The sequence below is a fragment of the Saccopteryx bilineata genome, chromosome 6 (assembly GCF_036850765.1).
Source record: "Saccopteryx bilineata isolate mSacBil1 chromosome 6, mSacBil1_pri_phased_curated, whole genome shotgun sequence".
Lineage (NCBI taxonomy): Eukaryota > Metazoa > Chordata > Mammalia > Chiroptera > Emballonuridae > Saccopteryx > Saccopteryx bilineata.
In genome coordinates this window covers 190,561,138-190,582,595 of record NC_089495.1, presented here as the reverse complement: position 1 = coordinate 190,582,595, position 21,458 = coordinate 190,561,138, and the positions used below count along the sequence as shown (strand labels likewise).

General features: G+C 46.3%; 1 protein-coding gene across 3 annotated transcripts in view; it reads right to left on the bottom strand.

The window, feature by feature from the left end:
* The window catches only part of ATP9A (ATPase phospholipid transporting 9A (putative)), a 120,279-nt gene that overhangs the window by 25,667 nt on the left and 73,154 nt on the right, over nt 1-21,458 (bottom strand). For all 3 annotated transcript variants that reach the window (XM_066237662.1, XM_066237663.1, XM_066237664.1), the window contains exons 14-15: nt 16,780-16,992; nt 6,853-7,014 (exon numbers count right to left, since the gene is read on the bottom strand). In XM_066237662.1, coding sequence (XP_066093759.1) covers nt 6,853-7,014; nt 16,780-16,992 — 375 coding nt within the window. The remainder of the gene's footprint in view (nt 1-6,852; nt 7,015-16,779; nt 16,993-21,458) is intronic.

Genomic DNA, 21,458 nt, shown 5'->3' with positions numbered 1-21,458 from the left:
TGCAGAAATGGTCCCAATGCCCTGGATGCTGACTTCTACCCACCATCAACAGCAAAGGTCAAGAGGAAGACAGATCAGAAACCAAGAGAAATTAGTAAAGTAATATGCATTTCCTCTAAGACAGCCGAGCAAAGACGCCTGCTCACAGAGGTCTCTGCAGCAGGAAGAAAGGAGAAACAGCCCAGGCAACCAAAAATAAATAATATATTTCATTAAATAATGGTACATCTTTTATTTTTTCTGTTCTCTTTTTTTTTTTTTTTTTCCAAAGCTGGAAACAGGGAGGCAGTCAGACAGACTCCCGCATGCACCTGACCGGAATCCACCCGGCATGCCCACCAGAGGGCGATGCTCTATTGCATCCAGAGCCACTCTAGCACCTGAGGCAGAGGCCACAGAGCCATCCTCAGCGCCCGGGCCAACTTTGCTCCAATGGAGCCTCGGCTGCAGCAGGGGAAAAGAGAGACAGAGAGGAAGGAGAGGGAGAGGGGGTGGAGAAGCAGATGGGCGCTTCTCCTGTGTGCCCTGGCCGGGAATCAAACCCGGGACTCCTGCACGCCAGGCCGATGCTCTACCACTGAGCCAACCGGCCAGGGCCATCTTTTATTTTTTCAATGAAACACCATGCACACATTAAAATCACTAGAAACCCATCACGAGCAATATGAGAAAATGTTCCCCATCTATCCAGTTCACAGGAAAGGGGCAGTGCAGAAAGCCTACGTGGGGTTTGAGGCAAACTTTATAAAAATGCTTACAGATAGTTCCATTCATACATGCTTAGAAAAAAACCAACGAGAAGTTCTCTGAAAGGGCAACAGTGCCTGTCTGTGGTGGGAAAATAAAGATGAAAAGTTTTTATCTTATTTACATATTTACTTGTTCCAAATGTCTTAACTGAATGCTGATTTTTTTTTTTTTTTATAACCTGGGAAGGAGGGAGTGGTATTTTAAGAGGATGCGTTTGCCAACCCTTACAGTATCCCTCACTTCCGGCATGAGTTCTGTTCTCGCTGTGGGAAAACATGGGACCACATCTGATAAATCACGACGTGCGGTGTCTGGGAATGAATGTCCTTTACAACCAAAGGAAGGGTGGGGGACACCGCTGCCCACTCACTCTAGGATGGCTGATATTGGGGACCGGTCCATGATGATTCAACCCTGAAATGACTTTAGCAGAGCCCACGGACCTTGAACTTGAAAAAATAAAGGCTGGAACAGAGTTAGAGTGATTCCATAGGAGATAATGACTCGAATCCCCAGGAAACACCCACCCACAGGATTCAGGCTGCTGTTTCCAGGGCCACAGATGTTCCTGACATCAGCTGTGCACTGGAAGACACGGAAGCCCCGGGTCAGGCCCGATGACCAGTGAGAAAAGCAGAGCTGTGTGGGAGAAACCCCGCCCCCCGCCCCAGAGCTGCCAAGGATAGATCCCAATGGCGTCTAAAAGTACCTACTGGCAGCAGGGACAAAAAAATCCTTTGACTTGTATCGTCGTCACAGCAAGCTCATGCTGCTGGAACTGGACCATCAAGACAGCAGCGAGTGTCTGTCTTCCCAGGTCCCAGTGACCCCCACCTCCTGGTAGTCACACTCTCGTCTGATCGACCCCCACTGAGTCTGGATTTCGGCCCAGTGACTTGCTTCTAATAACAGAGTGAGGACAATACTCTGAGATTAGGTTATAAAAGACTGTGGTGTCCACCCTGCTCACATGAACAGGCTCACTTTGATAACGCCAGTGGACACGGGAGCTGACCCAATGAGAGGACCGTGGATGAGGGTGGCCTCTGGTCAACACCAGTGAAGAACTGAGGCCCTCACTCAGTCCTACAACCACAAGGAACTACATCCTGACAACAACACTGATTTCACCTGGAAGTGGAGCCTGCCCTCATTGAACCCTGGATGACTGCAGCCCCAGCTAAGCCCGTGACCACACCTGGAAAGGACCCTGGGCCAGGGACCCAGAGCTACGCCTCACCCAGACACCTGGCCCACGGAAACTGTGAGGCCTATACCTAGTGCTGTTTTAAGTCACTAAGTGTAATCAGCTACACAGTGAGACGTAATTAATATATTACCCCAACATGACTCTGGTGCTCTATGAGCTTTCCGACATCCCTCTCCACACACCCAAACTCTCAGGTCCTAGTGGTTAAGAGTGTGAACTTGGGCCTGACCAGGCGGTGGCGCAGTGAATAGAGCATCGGACTGGGATGCTACGGACCCAGGTTCAAGACCCCGAGGTCAGTCACCACCTTGAGCGTGGAGTCATCTGGCTTGAGCAAAAAGCTCACCAGCTTGAACCCAAGGTCACTGGCTCGAGCAAGGGGTTACTCGGTCTGCCGAAGGCCCGTGGTCAAGGCACATATGAGAAAGCAATCAATGAACAACTAAGGTGTCGCAACGAAAAACTGATGATCGATGCTTCTCATCTCTCTCCGTTCCTGTCTGTCTGTCCCTCTCTCTGACTCTCTCTCTCTGTCCCTGTAAAAAAAGAGTGTGAACTTGGGAGCCAGACAGCCTGGGGTTGAATCCCAGCTTCACCATTTTCTGGCTAAGCGAACTTGGGGTGATGTCTTAGCCTCTTTATACCTCAATTTCTTCCTCTGTCAAATGTCAATCATAATGGTACCTGCACCTCATTGGGCTGTGGTGAGAACTAAATGAATTAGTTTATGCAAATCATTTAGAACAGTGTCTGGCACACAATAAACACTATTTAAATGTTACCTGCTGTACCTGTTATTATTCCTACTGCTGCTATTACCATTGCTGGTAGTACTGCTCCTACTAATTACAATTTTTACTGATTACTAATACTACTATTAATAATTACTATAATAGGATCTATAACTTGGATCCCTAAGGCAAGAAAGGCTTGTGTAGACAGGTTAGAAGAGATCCTCATTTGTTTAAAAAAAAAAAATCCAGAAAAGATGAAAGACTGTCACTGCAAAGATTCTCCCCATCTGAGGTGGAGTCTCCTCCAGCCATGCCCCCTGCTACTGTCAAACTGGCCAATACAAAACAGGTCTGGGATGGAACCATCGACCTGTGCTCTCAAAGCTCCCTCAGTAATTCTGCTGATCAGCCAGGTTTAAGAACAATGTAGCCTATGAACCCTAGGTTACCAGGCTTCCCAGAATGTGGTCTCTCTGAGTCAAAGAGCAAGGAGGAAAATATGATGTTCACTCAGACTCTTCAGAGAGGCAAAATTTGAAAAGTCTGACACTATGCAACGTTGGTGAGCATATAGAGGGGCTGAGATCAGTACAAGCACTTGGGAGAAAACGGTGACAATGCCTGGTAGAGTTAAAGATGTAGCTATTCTACAAGCCAGCAGCTCTCCCTCTGGGAATACTGCACAGAGAAACACTGACATCCGTACCACGGAGCCTTGAGCAGACACGGTTACGCACGGCTGTGCTCCTGCTAAGAGCAGCTAACTAATGTCTCTCAAGGAGAAACTGCAACAGACCGGAGGAAGAGAGGCATAGTCACACAAGGCAGAACCAAACACCAGCTAAGATTAACGAAGGGGCGTGTGGAACATTAAGTTTATTTCATGTTAAACAAAGAACAGGAAGAGGAAAAATGATACCTACACTACAATGCCACTTACATAGAGAATAAAAATATGTAACACCACACACAATACATTTATTTATACTCACATGTCTGATGACAGTATTTGAAACTTCCTAAGAATGAAAAACCTGGTGTGGAAAACACATCTAGAAGGGGTGGGTTTCAATTGAATGCATGTTTTATTTCTGTTAGAAATTTTTTTGAGCTACAATCCATGCAAAAATACGAATGAGCCTGACCAGGCAGTGGCGCAGTGGATAGAGCGTCGGACTGGGATGCAGAGGACCCAGGTTCAAGACCCCGGGGTTACCAGCTTGAGCGCGGGCTCATCTGGTTTGAGCAAAGCTCACCAGCTTGGACCCAAGGTCGCTGGCTCGAGCAAGGGGTTACTCGATCTGCTATAGCCCCATGGTCAAGACACATGTGAGAAAGCAATCAATGAATAACTAAGGCAGGGGTCCCCAAACTATGGCCCGCAGGCCGCATGCGGCCCCCTGAAACCATTTATCTGGCCCCCGCCGCACTTCCGGAAGGGGTACCTCTTTCATTGGTGGTCAGTGAGAGGAGCACATTGACCATCTCATTAGCCAAAAGCAGGCCCATAGTTCCCATTGAAATACTGGTCAGTTTGTTGATTTAAATGTACTTGTTCTTTATTTTAAATATTGTATTTGTTCCTTTTTTTTTTTTTTTACTTTAAAATAAGATATGCGCAGTGTGCACAGGGATTTGTTCATAGCTTTTTTTTTTTATAATCCGGCCCTCCAACAGTCTGAGGGACAGTGAACTGGCCCCCTGTGTAAAAAGTTTGGGGACCCCTGAACTAAGGTGTTGCAACGAAAAACTGATTGATGCATCTCATCTCTCTCCGTTCCTGTCTGTCTATCCCTCTCTCTCTCTCTCTGTAAAAAAAAAAAAAAAAAAAAAATACAAATGAATCTTACAAATATAAACAAGCAAATGAATTTAGACACAAAAGGGTACCTACTATACAATTTCCTTTACATAAAGTTCAACAAGAGACAAAATTAATCAAGGACAGAAATGAGGACAGTGGTTGTATCCTTATAGAAAGGGGGGGTGTAGTGACCAGGAAAAGGGCACGAGGGAGCGAAAGGGTGATTTGGGGGTGAGCTTCCGTTCCTTGCTCTGGATGCTGGTTACACGAGGACGTTAACTTTGTAAACACTTGGGGTGTGTATACTTATGATGTTTGTGCTTTTCTTCGTGTACGTTGTAGTTCAATAAGTTTCAAACACTTAAAAAGAAACTCTGAAATAAATGTGGCAAAAGGATGACACTGAGTGAACACTATATTTTTTTCCAATAATTTTGTGACTGAACACATGAAAACCCATTGAAAATATTTAATTATAACAGGGGTGTCAAGACTATTCAATGGGGAGACAACAGTCTCTTCAACAAATGGTGCCAGGGCAACTGGATGTCTACATGCGAAAAAATGAGAAGTTGAACTCCTACCCCACGCCATGTACAAAAATTAAATCTAAAAGCCTCAATGGCCTAAAAAAGCAAAACCTACAAAACTCTTAAAAGGAAATATAAGCGTAAATTCATGACCTTGGATTTAGCAATAAACCCTTAAATATGACACTTAGTCAAGATAAAAAAAAACACACACACACACATACAAGCTGGACTTCATCAAAATTAGCAACTTCTTTGGGGTGGTGAACAAACAAACACACAATACAATATATAGATGATGATTATAGAATTGTACAACCAAAACCCATATGATTTTGTTAACTAAAGGCACCCCAATAAATTCAATAAAAAATTAGTAACTTATATGCAGCAAATGAATTTTATAAAGGAGAAAGACAACCCACAGAATGAGAAAAAACATTTGCATATCATATAACTGATACAGCTCTAGTAACGAGATTATATAAAGAACTCTTACAACTCAACAACACAAAGAGAAGCAGCCCAATTAAATAGTGGGCAAAGGACATTTTCCTAAATAGACATTTTCCATGGAAGACATACAAGTGGCCAATAAGCATATGAAGATGTTCAACCTCCTAAAGTCACTAGGGAAACACAAATCAAAACCACAATGAAATGACACTTCACGACCACTAGGATGGCTATAATTTAAAAAATGGAAAATAACCAGTGTTGATGAGGCTATGGAAAAACTGGAATCTTCACAGATTGCTGGCTGGAATGTAAAATAGTGCAGCATTGTAGAAAGAGTTCAGACATTCCTCCTAAGTTTAAAAGATAAGATTACTCAGCAACTGAGTTAATGATAGAGCATGACCCAGCAATTCCCCTCCTAGGTATAGATGCAAAAGGACTAAAAACAAGTTTCCAAATTCTTGTACATACACGTTCACAGCAGCATTATTCACGATAGTCCAAAGGTAGAAACAACCCAAATGTCCATCAGTGGATGAATGGAATGGCCCCATGGGATATTATTCAGCCATAGAAAGGAACGCAGCGCTGATACCTGATACGCAGCTACAACATGGATGAGCCTCGAGAACACGGTGCTCGGTGAAAGGAACCAGACACAAAAGGTCACATATTGTAGGATTCCATTTACAGGGAGGGGCAAAATAGGAGGGTACGGTTGTGAGTATGTGAAACACAGAGTTTATTCTTGGATTATTATTTATTGATTATTTTCCATCAAACAACTGTAAGCCTACTTTTGCCCCACCCTGTACATGAAATACCCAAAACAGGCAAATGCAGAAACAGAAAGCAGGTTGGTGATGGTCAGGGACTGAGGCGAAGGAAGGAGGGGGAGTGACTGCTTAGTGGGCACAGGCTTCCTTTTGGGGTGATACAACTGTTTTGAAACTTGACAATGAGGGTGCACAGCATTGTGAATATACTAAATGCCAGGGAACTGTACATTTTAAACGGTTCATTTATATATGAATTTTGCCTCAATAAAAAACACACATTTAATTAAACAAAAGAGCATACACAATGAGAAATACAGTCTTACCAAGAACTGCGCAATCTACATCCCTTAGACCTTGCACTCTAGAACCGGGCCAACCAGATGTTATCAGCCATCAGAGGTTCTGTCTGATAAGAGAACTAATTTTCCTTCTGTTTAGGGGATTATACTCCCTTGTTAGTTTGGTCAACAGACAACATAATAAAGGTGGTTAGAAAGGGGTGGGAAAGAACGTCAAGGCACAGGGACATTCGCAGCCTACCTGGGGGTTTCTAACCATTCTGAGGGATACAGAAACAATGACTCACCCTCACAATGATGCCCATGCGCTTGCTCTCGTAGGTGAAAGGAAAGATCTGCAAGATGGTGAAGTTCAGGATCTGGTCGCCAGGGGTCCTCAGCTGCATGGAAGACTGGTCTCGGCCCACCAGGGTTAGACCCACACTTTCGGTCCACTGTACCAGGGCCACCTAAATGTAACACAGGATCGAAGGTCAGACACATGGCCAGCCGAGGGCCCTGGTTCACAGGTCAAGCAAACGAACACAAAGGTGGAAGGGGGAGCAGACAGGTGAAACGCAAGCAGTCACTGCATCACTGGGGGAGACTGCCAACCCTGGGACGGCCTCCGTTCCTCTGGGCCTGCAGGGGGCTCTGCACTCACAGCTGCCTCCTGCCCCCCGGAAAGTACACCTCACCTTCTCTTCCTGGCCCAAAGCAGGCCGAATGCCAGAGCCCTGCCAGAGAGGACCGCTCAGGATTAACAGTGATAAGGACAACCACAGACCACTTCTGGAAGAACCTGTACCAAGCCAAACAATTATCCGGACGGGATGGCTTGGTCTTCGGGCTCCTGTTTCAGTGTTGTGGATACTCAGCCGGGTGGGTGTTTACAGCAGTCCTTAACGGGGCAATTCTGGCCCCCAAGGGACATTTCAATGTTCGAGGACATTCTTGCTTGTCACAACTGGGAAATGGGGTGTATGCAACTGGCATCTAGTGGCTGGAGGCCAGGGATGCTGCTGAACACTCAGAAAATTATGTCACCCCAAATGTCAGTCCTGCTGAGACTGAGAACAGTCACACAGGTGAGGATGCCCAGGCTCGGAGGGGTCAAGCTGCCTGAGGTGTTGTTGCTAGGAAGTGACAATGGCCAGGCCAGGGGGGAACCTGGTGCACCCAACACAGCACTCCTGGGGGCACACTTTGTCAGGGGTCCCCCCTGACACACTGTCACCACTAGAAAGTTGATGAGAGGTGCAGAATGACAACCCCCAAAGATGCTCACGACCTAATCCCCTGAATCTGTGACTATGTCACCTTCATGGCAAAATGGACCTTGCAGATAATGGCTAAGGTTAAGGGCCTTGAAATGGGAGAAGTTTCCTGGCTGTGGCCAGAGAGAAATGTGAGGACAGGAGGAGGGTCAGAGAGACATGTGACATCACTGTCTTTGAACACAGAGGAAGGGACCATCAACCGAGCAATATGGGAAGCCTCTAGGAGCCGGACACAGACTGTTCGAGACGTCCAGGAATAACACAGCCTGCCGACACTCTGATCACAGCTTTGTGAGACACACGTCAGTCCTCTGACCTACGGGACGATCACATAACAAATCCATGTTGTTTTCAAACTCCAGATTGACAGCACTTCGCTACAGCAGCTCACAGGAAGTAAATACAGAAGGCATCCAGGTTTAATGCCAAACCAGCTGCCATTTAATTTTGATCCAACTTCAAGGGCATGGTGTCTACAAAAAAGAAAAGACCCCTTTCTTCTTATAACACAATCTTTAGGGCCCCTGGCCAGTTAGCTCAGTAGGTTAGAGCATCATCCCAAAATGCCAAGGTTGTGGGTTCAATCCCTGGTCAGGGCACATACAGAAAGCAAACAATGAATGCACAACTAAGTGGAACAAAATTAATGCTTCTCTCTCTTTCTCTCTCCCCTCTCTCACTCTTCCTCTCTGTCTCTCTAAAATCAACCAGTAAATAATAAATTTTAAAAAAAAACAATATTTAGGGAGAGAAAAGGGGGTGGGTTTATGAAAGTGTTGACTGGAAGAGTGAGGGAAGCTGGCAGAGGGGGACAGAGAAGCCATCGATTCCATCTGACGTGCTTTATGATCTTTAAATCTGGTCTTGGATACACGGTGTGCATTCTATGCCTCACTGTAACTCATATCTGAGAAGTTTCGTGACGGTTATTTTCTCATGGAGGGGGCGGTAGATAAAGGGTCACTTACCCAGCTTCCGCCCCCAAAACCTCTATTTTATCAGAGTTCGCCCTGAGTCCCAGTTCCTTTAACCAAGAGACTGCAAAAGCCATGAGGAAGCTGCCCACAGCTTGGCACCATTAGGCATCACCTCGACTGAAGCGCTACACCCTGAATGGGCGGGGGCATTGAACTGGAGCTCAAACCCAGGGTGCCAGCCCCGCTCCACCGCCCACCCCACCCCCTCCCTGGGCCTCTGAAATTCAGAGCCTGAAGTAGATTAGTCTTCGTTTCTGTTCCAGCTCTAAACACTGTGCTTATACATCCTTAGTGGGTGCTGTGCTCGGAGATCTAGTTAGGTTTCTATTGCTGCTATTGACTGAATTTACATTAGAAAGAAGTTACTCAAAAAAAAAAAAAGAAAGAAAGAAAGAAAGAAGTTACTCTTCAAGAATGGGAAATGCTACCCTGTTTCAATTACATCACAGCAAGTCGACTAGGGGGGCAGAACTAGTTTTCAAATCTGACCAATGGAAGAAGCACACACTGGTCCCCCCCCCAAAGAAAGGACCAATCAAGTAATGACCTTTCTTTCTTTCTTCCTTCCTTCCTCCCTCCCTCCCTTCCTTCCTCCCTCCCTCCATCCCTCTATCCCTTCTTTCTTCCCATTCTTCCCTTCTCCTTTCTTCCTTTCTTCTTTTTCCTTTTCTTTCTCTTTCTCTCTCTCTCTCTCTCTCTCTCACTCACTAAGTCTGTGTTAAGTCTTTGCAAACCCATTTGTTTGTTTAATTCAATGACTCTGAATTTCAATATACCATCTTACTTGCTAACAACCTTCTTTCAAAGTTTAAAATGAACAAATCAGTAAAGCTCGTAGACATAAAGCAGTCGTCCCCCCCATATAGAAAATGTTTCCAGGGCGACACACGTGCAGAGAAATACGGCTGGCTTTCACTTCTAGCTTTCTATGCTGCTGAAGTATTTTTAGCCTGTATATGCATTTTTTATTTAGTTTTAATTAAGTAAATAACCCAACACAATACATATCTCTAGCTATACACAAGCCCAAAATGGGTTAGCTCAATTTACCACCTTTACAGCCCAATGTTATGTAAAAAAGAAAAAGAAAAAGAAAAATTCTCCTTTGCATGTTTGCAAACCTGATTATTATTAAAAGGATTTTTACCATTCTTGTTTCAAGCAGCTGTTACATCACCCCTTACAAACATTAGGTGTCATCCAGAAATGACGTGAAAAGTCCGTGATGCCGGGCTTCAAGGAGACCTAGTGATTCCCCAAAGCCAGCCCTTAACTTCAATGGAGGAAGAATCTTGCGCCCGAGAACCAGAAGGGACTTTCAGCCCAGCCCTGCCCCCACGGCGTGGACCCCACAGGGCTGGGTGAGAGGGGAGGCTGGACTATACCTGGGAAAAGATGGACCACGACAAATGTCCCCAGTGAGGACGAATCCCAATGGCCGGCACGCCTTTCCCGTGGCTCATCCTACAGCACAGCTCTCCACAGAGTTCAGGGACTACCTAAGATTACGCTGCTGGTGCCCCCACCGCCTAGAGTCCCACGGACTATTCAAAACCTCGCTGTCTCCTGGGGGGGGGGGCTGATTCCAACAGGATATGAGCCCTGTGGGGGGTCCTTCATTTTCACCTTCTACTCTCCTACTTGGACTTTGTCAATGTTCATTTAAAGCTACTTTCTAAAAGAACACAGAGAGCTCTTGAGGTCCCTAGTGAGAGGGCTACTCACTAACCCTTCCCTGCTCACCAAACCTTCCTTTCCCTGCTCACTAAACCCTTCCCTGCTCACCAACCCTTCCCTTCCCTGCTCACCAACCCTTCCTTTCCCTGCTCACCAACCCTTCCCTTCCCTACTCACCAACCCTTCCCTTCCCTACTCACCAACCCTTCCTTTCCCTGCTCACCAACCCTTCCCTTCCCTACTCACCAACCCTTCCCTTCCCTACTCACCAACCCTTCCCTTCCCTGCTCACCAACCCTTCCCTTCCCTGCTCACCAACCCTTCCCTTTCCTACTCACCAACCCTTCCCTTCCCTGCTCACCAACCCTTCCCTTCCCTGCTCACCAACCCTTCCCTTCCCTACTCACCAACCCTTCCCTTCCCTGCTCACCAACCCTTTCCTACTCACCAACCCTTCCCTTCCCTGCTCACCAACCCTTCCCTCCCCTACTCACCAACCCTTCCCTGCTCACCAACCCTTCCCTTCCCTACTCACCAACCCTTCCCTTCCCTGCTCACCAACCCTTCCCTACTCACCAACCCTTCCCTTCCCTGCTCACCAACCCTTCCCTGCTCACCAACCCTTCCCTTCCCTACTCACCAACCCTTCCCTTCCCTACTCATTAACCCTTCCCTTCCCTACTCACCAACCCTTCCCTTCCCTACTCACCAACCCTTCCCTTCCCTACTCACCAACCCTTCCCTGCTCACCAACCCTTCCCTACTCACCAGCCCTTCTCAACTGGAGGGACAAACATCTCAATGGTGTGGTGAGACGACCACACTCCTTCACAAAGCAGGATGATACATAATCACACTGCTACTCATTCTGGTGGCTCTGAGCTTCTCTTTCAAAGAATCATTCCACGTGGTCAAATTTTGAAGGATTTCAGGGTCTTGCGTCTCACTGTCCTTAAACAGCCAGAGCTGGTGTCTCAGGGTGTCTTGGTTCAGAAAATCAGGAGGTCAGAATAGCGGCATTTTGAAAAACCACATATAGGTGAATAAATGAATGAACAAGTAAATTGGACCCAAACTTGGTCAAAAGCGAGAAACTAAGAAGAGGACGGGGTGGGGGGGGGGGGGGAAGGGGGTGGTCTCAGGTCACTTGCTGCGTGTTCCAGATTTGCCAGGAAATACCTCCCTAAAATGTCCATCTGATGAATTCATGCCACAACTGTCCAGGAAAGGCCTTTTTCTACATTGATGGTCAGCACTAAACCACCTGTGACAAGTTTCAATGATTTTCCCTTTGTACCTGGGAAGAACATGAGCTTGGGAAATACGCCAGATCAGGCCAGAGAGCGAGCCTTGAATTCTTGTCAAAAGCGGGAATATGAACTATTGTAAGAGCACGCATAAGCTGACATCCGATACAAGGGGTTGGTTCTTTGGTGGCGCTCAACAAGGTAAACACTCAGGCTCACATGGAAAGGCCAGTCCACCCTAATCCAGCCGTTCAAGATGGCAAACCTACCCACAGACCTAAAGGTCTTTACCCAAATAGGACACCAAGTCCGCGATGCACCACAGGGTGCCGACAGGTCTGGGTGCCGCCGGGGTTGAGTAGGCGGCAGAACGGAGTACAGCAGGTCAGGCAGGGGCCAGGGGGAAACTGAGGCAGCAGCCACCTAGCTCACAGATTTTTTTAAAAAAAAAAAAAAACACAGGATGGAGCAAACAAAACAGCCCACTGTATTTAAGACTCAGAGGAGTAGACAGTGGGATAAAATGCCACTCATGACCCCAATTTCCTTGATCCTGTACTTGGATTTCAGGCTCCTGTCACTGAACTCTGATACAAATTAATACCTGAGAAGGAAGAATAGCATCACTGACCTAGAAATTTAGCCATTTAGAAAAGACTAGGCCAACACTACTATATGGGACAGGACTCTGTGGCCCAAGGCTGTGCCAAGTCCAAGGCTCACTTGACCGTTTCTCTACAGTGTCCCTAATCACTCTGTCCTGCCTTGCCCAGCCCCTCTCTTCTGAGCAACCAAAACCCTGTTTTAAGATTCCACCCCAGTGGTTAATAAATAACACTGATGGAGGAATTTTTCCTTACGTTCTGACCTCTGTGCTCTGACCTCGCCCTCGGGTCCCAGGGCCCGGCAGTGGCAGCGTGTGGGGAAAGCCCCGCCGGCCTCCTAAATCTTTCTGAGTCAACGCTCTGCGCTCATTTGTGCACATGTCTGAATGCTGTCATTGTCCAGAGGCCTGGAGCGGGAGCTCAGGGTACGAGGAGGCACTTTGGGGAACCGCACACACCTGAAATGGAAGGGTGGTCGTGGAGGGGAAGACACCTCCCAGCTGCAAACAAACTAAGATTCCGGCCCACTCAAAACCGTGAGCTCACCCGTTCTCCCTGGTTTTTATCCTCACTCTCCGCAACAGGCTTTCGAAAATGCAGAACAAGACCGCTGGAACCTTTCACACGCATGCTCAGAGACGTGCAGCGGGATTGAGTACATAAGGCAACATTATCACAGCCAAAAGTGGGAGACCAGCTCAGGGGACACATGGGAGGCAGAATAAATAATCTGTGGTACATAGCCAAGCAGCGAACACGGTGCAGCCACTAAAAACCTTCCTATCATAGGTGGTTACTGGAAAGGGATAATACAATCTATTACTAAGTGAACAAATCAAGAGAGAATTTGTGGGATGATACTAAACATTTAAATTCTATGTAAAGAAGACAGACAGGAAGGAAACATCAAAATGTTTATGCAGGCTTTCCCCCTAATTTTATACTTTTCCTATCGCAAGCTAAGTCGCTCTTTGAATCAGGGGGAAAGCTGAAACTAAACCACTTCCAGCTCTGCTGTTCCTTCATGAACTGTTCTACCACCGCCGTCTGTGTTCCTCCCGGTGCCTGCACAGTTCAAACAGGGGCAGGAACAGGTAGACGCCATCGCCAGGAAAGACCCATGCGCACAAGCTTTTGCGAGGGGGCTGTGTCGAGGTTACTGTGGACTGGAAGACAAACAGCCCTTTGGTTCCGCTTTCTAGGGCAGGGTCCTAGAGACATGGGTGGTTAGGCTTCTGAGGTCCGGTAGAAGGAGGTTTATTATCAACGAACTTGGAGGCTTCCCAAGGTGAGTAAAGAGAAAAGGGACACCCTCCCCCCTCCCCCCAAAAAAATGTTCCACTGAGCCTGGGAGAACCCAGACTCCCAACGCTGGCTCGGTACAGGGCACAGCAGGGGATGGAGCAGATAAGAATCTCCAGACACTGGAACTGCACCCAGTATCCGCCCCGAGTTCCCCAAATGCAGGTGCTTAATTCTCTGTAGCATGTCATGCATTTAGAAAGCACTTCTGAGCCACTGTCTGTGAGTAAAGAAGCAGTATTGGGGGGTTAGGAGTCCAGGCTTGGGATAGGAGCCGACTGGTTTTCATTGTGCCAGCCAGGTGGCCTTGGCCAGCCACGTCAGCGGCACAATCAGCGTTAACTGGGTTGGAAGGGATGCAGAAGGCCACTGCTGTCCTTACTCTCTCTTCCCTGAGGGCCTGTGAGCTCAGTGGTATCAGACCCCTCTACACCTTCAGAAGGCCGAGTTCAGCGATGGTTTGTAAAATCACACAGCTCATCGGGTCAGACCCTGGAAGTTCATCGCGGGCAGCACTGCACTAGGAAGGTGAGGCTGGGCGACGCCATGCCCTCGTCGTTCATGAAAGTCAGTGGGAAGGAGGGTCTTGAAATGCAGGCTTTCGTTTACACCCTCCACGGACCACAGGAACACGGCAGCGCAGTGTTTTACTAAAACTCTGCCCTCTGCTGACATCACTACGCAACGCTGTTCCATTACCGACACGCTTTTTTTTTCTTAATTTTTTTAAAATATTTTTTAAAGGTATTATTTATTTATTTTAGAGATGAGAGAGAGGAACAGAGAAAGAGAGAGAGAAGAGGGAAGAGCAGGAAGCATCAACTCCCATATGTGCCTTGACCGGGCAAGCCCAGGGTTTCAAACCAGCGACCTCAGCATTTCCAGGTTGACGTTTATCCACTGCGCCACCACAGGTCAGGCCCCGACACGCTTTTCTAAAACAAGTTATTAAAAGCAAGGTGCAAAACTGTATATTTTGTCATGGTGCTTTTAAGTTTTTTAAGTATTAATAATTAAAGGGTGAGGAAGAATCTAACACATGCAAAGAAGTATCTCTGCAAGGGCGCTCAGACTTTGGGAACAGTGGGTGGCTCAGAGGAAGAGGTTTGGGAGAGAAGGACCTAGTCGGAGACTTCACGAACGGAGGTCTTGGGATGGGAGAGAGACAGACCTCTCTCTGTGCCATCAGCATGAGCTACCCACACAGAACGTTCTATACATTATGGAGAATTTGTAATTAGTGGCTCTGAAATTATTGAGCTAGTCGAGGCATAGCCAAATACATCAAGAAAAGTCTATGGAGCCTGACCAGGCGGTGGCGCAGTGGATAGAGCATCGGACTGGGATGCAGAGGATCCAGGTTCGAGACCCCGAGGTCGCCAGCTTGAGCATGGGCTCATCTGGTTTGAGCAAAAGCCCACCAGCTTGGACCCAAGGTCGCTGGCTCCAGCAAGGGGTTACTCGGTTTGCTGAAGGCCCACAGTCAAGGCACATATGAGAAAGCAATCAATGAACAACTAAGGTGTTGCAACATGCAATGAAAAACTAATCATTGATGCTTCTCATCTCTCTCCGTCCCTGTCTATCCCTCTCTCTGACTCACTCTCTGTCTCTGTAAAAAAAAAAAAAAAAAAAAAAAGGCCATGGATATACTCTCACATATATGCACACCCGTGTATACCCATGCACATCCCCACACATATACATGATCACACACATCACATGCACATACACGCCCATATATGCATGTATACATTGTACACATATGCACAGCACACACACATACAAACACACACACACCCTACAAGACTATGAAAACCATGTGCCTTTCTAAAGGATGTTACATAACTCACCTCACCTTCCTTCTGTATTGCAGAAACATAAACTTATGTTTCTACATAAATTTAGGAAAACTTTGGGAAAATCTATACCAGAACATGAACAGTAGTTACCACAAAGTGGTAAGAACTGCAGGTAATGTTTATCAACTTCTTTTTGCATCTACAATGTCTACTTTTTCTAGGGAGAACATCAGGACTTGTGATTTCTAAAGTTGAAGAGTTTTTCTTAATATGAAAGGGTTCATGGAAAAGACAAATAAATGAGCCGCGGGGTTGCTTCGACCTCCTCACAGAAGAGCACCTCCTCCTTGACCCCTCACACCAAGAAACAGACACATTAGAAGCTGCGTCAGCACGACAATCCCTCCCATTCTCATTGTCCTCCTCCCCTCCAGGGCTCCCCATATCCCAAAAATGACAGACGTCCTCAGGGCTGTAAACCTGCCGGCTCCGGCATCTAGGGAGCGCTGTGCTCCGGCCAGATTGGATCTCTTTCCTTTCCCCTGGGAGCTACTGTACGGCATGCCCCTCGGGCTGTAATCAATAGCTGAATAAAGACCCTTCAAGGCTTCCAGAGCGGAACACGCACAGGAAACAAATTTAGGAAATTCTGCTTTCTGTTACAGGAAATGAACGCAGCCCCAAATGGTAGAAATTACTCCGGCAGCTCCGAAGTAAAATGAATCCTGCCTCCTCTATGTATTTCATAAACTGACCCTGTCTTGACCAGCCATGGTTTATTGATATAGAATTTCAAAGTGAGGCTTCTAGACGCAGCCACGTCTATGGGGAATCCCACAGGGACTTGGAAATAGTCCAGCTTTCCAAAAGATTTTGCTGTAACGAGATTGCGCCCGCTCTCTGTCACACGGTGTGTCTGGATACACAGATCTGGACTTTGTGGTACATATCTTTTGAAATCATCTAGAGGGCTGGTCAGCAAAATACTATCACTGGTTATACCCTTTGTCAGTAGAATTATGGTTCACTTTTTTTTAAATCTTAACTAAGCTTTTTTTTTTTAAGGGGATCCAGTTTCGAAGGGACTTTGTGTCCCTTATGGACTGACCACCTGAATTACAAACAAGGTCTCATGCTTTTTCCTAACTCAGGACAGATCTCAAGCCCAGGCTGTTTCCTCCGGGAAAGGTTAGTTCCTGTACACATTTGAAGACGTATGTGCTTAGCAACCCCGCAGCTGCCCGGCTCTTGTCTGCCCTGACAGGTGAACCTCTCGGGAGCCACACCGTGTGCAGAAGACGGCCAGGCGTCTCTGCGCCCCTCGCTACACCTGCCGGGGGCTTACCTCATCCGGGCTGGACGCCTGGTACACACGGCAGGAGTCCTCGTACTGCTTCTCAGCCTCGGCCTGGTCGGTCACGCCGTTGGACTCATACACGGGAGTCACGTTGTGACACAGTGCAATGGCCTTCACAGCTTCGTGCACACGGCTGCTCATGGTCCGCCGGACTTTGGTGGTGATCGTGGGGCCCTTCTGAGCCGGCGGGTCCTGGGATTGCTACAAGGAAGGAGAAACGAACAAGTAAGGTGACCGGAGGCACAGAAGGGTGTCTCAAAAGTGTGAAAAAACAGCCAGCTGCGCCCCTAGAACCTGAAGCAGGAGATACTCACTGAACAAATAAACAATTTACTATTTCTAAAGTAATGGGGGTGGGGGGGGGTCTTGACCTGACATCAATTTTTTTTTTCTCCACCTCAGGAAGAAATAAATACCAGATGGACCAACATCAGTTCCAGATTTCAAATCACAGTTTTGGACCGAGGACCTGCAGTAGTCTTCCTGCCTCCACAGCTGGGCCCTGGGAGCTACAGATGCTTATGGACATACTGGATCTACATTCCACCAAAAACATATTTTATCCAGCGGAGGAGAAGCGATCCGACCTTTGAGAATGAATCGTGTTTTATACCCGTGAACACATGGTTGCCCAAAATAGAGAACAGATGGGTTACGAGGAACAAGAAAGTGACTTTCGTTTAATTTTTTAATACTATTTTTAGCCGTGGCACTACACTCTGCGGGTAATTAGACAATTACTAAATTATTCTTGTCATGCCGGCACACACACCGCTCTGGCTTCCTGCTCTGTTAACCTCTGGTGTCAAGAGGACACGAGTTTCACTTCCAGGCCAAAGGGCACTGCATGGTAACAATAATTAGAGTAATGAATCAGAACTACAGTTTAAATGAATCATTATTTGCCAAGTGCTTTTGATTACGAAGAATTTAACTCCAGAATTATAAGGAGGACCTAAGAGTTACACAGAAAGGTTCTCTCTCCTGGAGGGAGTCAGTGAAGAACGATTTTTCCAAGTTCTCCAACGTACGTACGTTCTAAGCATGGACGCGTGGCTTCATTTTGGCCTGCATTCCTCAGCACCTGGACCAAATTATGATTTAAAATGAGGGGCAATAACTAGACCTCTGACAAAATAATTGCTTTGGCCGGCCGGCTTCAGTAACCGTGGGTTTGAAGGGAAGGCCTGGTTGAGGGCACCCTTCCCAGATCTTTGGATTTTATTAGCAATCTGATTTCAGGACTATAGAAGTCAAACACTTCCACTAATATTTCAAATGTGGTAAAACAAACACAGTCCAGATTGTTTTGCAAGGACTTCCCTTTCGGATCAGGGAATCATCTGATGATGCATCAGAAGATGAGGGTGACAGGCCACGACCACCAGCGACTGGTTTACATGTCTCCGTGTTCATTTCTTTCTCTCTTAAATTCACACGTATCCCCTTTCCTACTTAGGTGCTTCAAGGAGGAGGGGTCGTAATCATTGATTCTGAAATTCCCTTTTAATTTTTAAGTAGAAGGCCCATTCACACACCAAACGGCAATCCACACATATTATTAAGGCCCTGGTAATTACCAGGGGTCTCTTGCCAGTATTAGTATATATTAGGGCCCTGTCTTCAAACATCCTCACATTCCCCATATGGAAGAGTTTCACATTGTACAGTGTTTATCTGTAGCCTCCTGCCCATAGGCCCTTTAACCTACACACATTTCTTCTTATTTAAAAAATACCAGGGGAAAATCAAAACAGATGTGGCATCCACAGAGGCAGGTTACGAGTCTTTCTGCCCTGGGGGAAAAAACTACTGGTCCTCCTACAGAGGAAAGAGGCCAACACAGCTCCACACTAGGTCAGGAGCTGGCAGAGGAACCAAGACTTGCGTATCACAAAGGCCCCTCTGGGTGAGTATCTCGCACCATCTAACCCCTCTAAGTCATTCTGTGCCATCCCAGCCCACCAACGAGACGCGGAGAATCAATGAAAACTAGGCCCCAGCTTCTCATTAATGACCCATGGCAGGGGCGTTTCCCAGCGAGAACTCCGGTTTGTACAACAGGAAAGACTGATACAAAAATCAAATACTGAGGCACCGTGAATAGCAATTTTCTTTCTAAATGCAACCGGAACTTCAACATCACTTAACGGACGTTCGTAATATTAATGGATATTATGGAGGGATTGCAATGAACATAAACACGCACTTACAGAAGAAAAGGAATTCCTGTTTCCATTGTCCCACTTTATACTCCCCAAATAAAGTTCAAAGCTGATAACTCGTTAACCTCAAAGAAGCACCCCCCACAGAGAGAGGCTCAGAGCTGCTACTTTCAAATGACTCAACTGAGTTGGAGGCTGATTAAGTGACTGAATCAATACAATGGTCACTAACAGTGGACATCTTAGAGCATGACACAGGCAATAAATTTCAATTCCTTGAAATTGAAACCCCAATACCCCAGGGGTTCTCAACTTGGGAGATTTTTCCCATCTGGCAATATCTGGAGATGTTCTGAGTTGTCACTACTAGAGTGAGGGGACGTACACTACAGACATCTAGATGGTAAGGGACAGGACTCTATTAAAATCCTAGAATGTATAGGACGGCCCTCACAGCAAAGAATTATCCAGCCCAGTATGTCACATGCCGAGGCTGAGAGCCAGGATATAAAGCCATGGACACTACAAACCAGGGCCAGGAAGTAGGGGAGGCCTCACTGCTCAGGCTGGATCCTGGCAATTTAAATTTTCAGAATGGTGTTCATCATGCATTTCTGCATAAATTTTGAGTTTTTAAAATGTTGCTTATTCAAACATGTTCTGAGTTTTCAAAAAGTTGTTTATACTGTGATTTATATTGATGACTGCATTTTGGGGGGTCATCCAGCTAAATGTTGCTTACAAAGTGTGGGGGGGGGGGGCGTGTGTGCGTGTGTGTTTGTATTCTAACTACACAAAACTCTGAAGTTCAACTTTAGTTTAAAAGAATTGCAGTCTGACCTGTGGTAGCGCAGTGGATAAAGCGTCAACCTGGAAACGCTGAGGTCGCCGGTTCAAAGCCCTGGGCTTGCCTGGTCAAGGCACATATGGAAGTTGATGCTTCCTGCTTCTCCCCCCCCCCCTTTCTCTCTCTCTCTCTCTCTCTCTCTCTCTCTCTCTCACTCTCTCTCCTCTCTAAAAATTAATAAAGAAAATTAAAAGGATTGCAAAAATATGATGCCTTCTTATTTAAACACACACACACACAGCATAATCTCTCCAAACACACAAAGGCAAAGAAACAATTCTACATATTAAACACCCAGGTGTTAACACTGGTAATTTCTGCACAATGTTAATAGAGGTAATTTTAATGTTTCCATTGGGGGGGGGGCAGGTTGGTTTATCTTTTGTATGTATCCATCGTGTGTCCCAGAGAAAAACATACAGATAAAAAATTCTCGCTCGAGGAAACAGAAACCTCACTTATGTGTCCTATGAACGCAGAAAGCGAGGACGACACCGTCTGGGAAAGTAGTTTTCAGCCTTTTTTACACTTGGAGACCCAATGGAAATAGGAAAATTATTTTAGGGACCACCAAGGCAGGATTCACCCTGAGCATAAGCAAATTCAACTAAGACCATCGCTGGGCCTATAATCTTCATACAACAGGAGGATGGTTAATTCTTTCACAGACTGGCCTGGAACTCCAGGTGGACTAGTTTGCGGACCAGCGGTTGAAAAGCACTGGTCTGGGCCACGGTGAGTACTAACAACCTGCAGGCATCATGAGCACAAGATAAACCAGAAACTCCCACTCGCCAACATGCTCATTCAACAGAAAAAGAGAAAAAAGCTCAGTAAATTCCCATTCTAACAACAAATCCTAAAACAGTAGCAGAGACAAAATATAAATATTAAGTGAAAAATGACAGCTCACAGATCAAAATGGGTAGAATAATATCAATTATGATTTTGGAAACATAGGAATTTACAAGTACAAAAAGCCTCGAGGCACATGCAAAAGTGCTGAGCTCCGTCTTCTGTGGAAACACATATAGTAACAAGAGTTCAAGGTATTTCCACTTGCTGGGGCGAAAAAAATAAAATAGATGACAACATATTTCAGGTAATATAGACCAGTTGTCTCAAAATATTTTGATTATGCAACACATTGGGGTAAAAATGTTTGCATATCCTCCATGTATGTATATTTAATTTTGTATTAATACTGTATTCTGTATTATAAAACAATAAAAGGTAAAATTCAGCCCTGACCAGTTGGTTCAGTGGTAGAGCGTTAGCCAAGAGTGTGGAAGTCCTGGGTTTGATTTCCAGTCAGGAAGCAACCATCTGCTTCTCCACCCCTCATCCCTTGTCCTTCTCTCTGTGTTTCTTTCTCTCTCTCTCTCTCTCTCTCTCTGCCCTGCCTGCAGCCATGGCTCGATTGGTTCCAGCAAGTTGGCCCCGGACGCTGAGGATGGCTCCATGGCCTCGCCTCAGGCGCTAAAATAGTTCAGTTGCCAAGCAATGTTGCAGCAGCCCAAGATGGGCACAGCATCACCTCCTAGTGGGCTTTCTGGGTAGATCCCAGTCAGGACACATGCGGGAATCTGTCTCTCTGCCTCATTACCTCTCACTTAATAAAAAAAATTTTTTAAATCTAAAAATATATGAAAAAA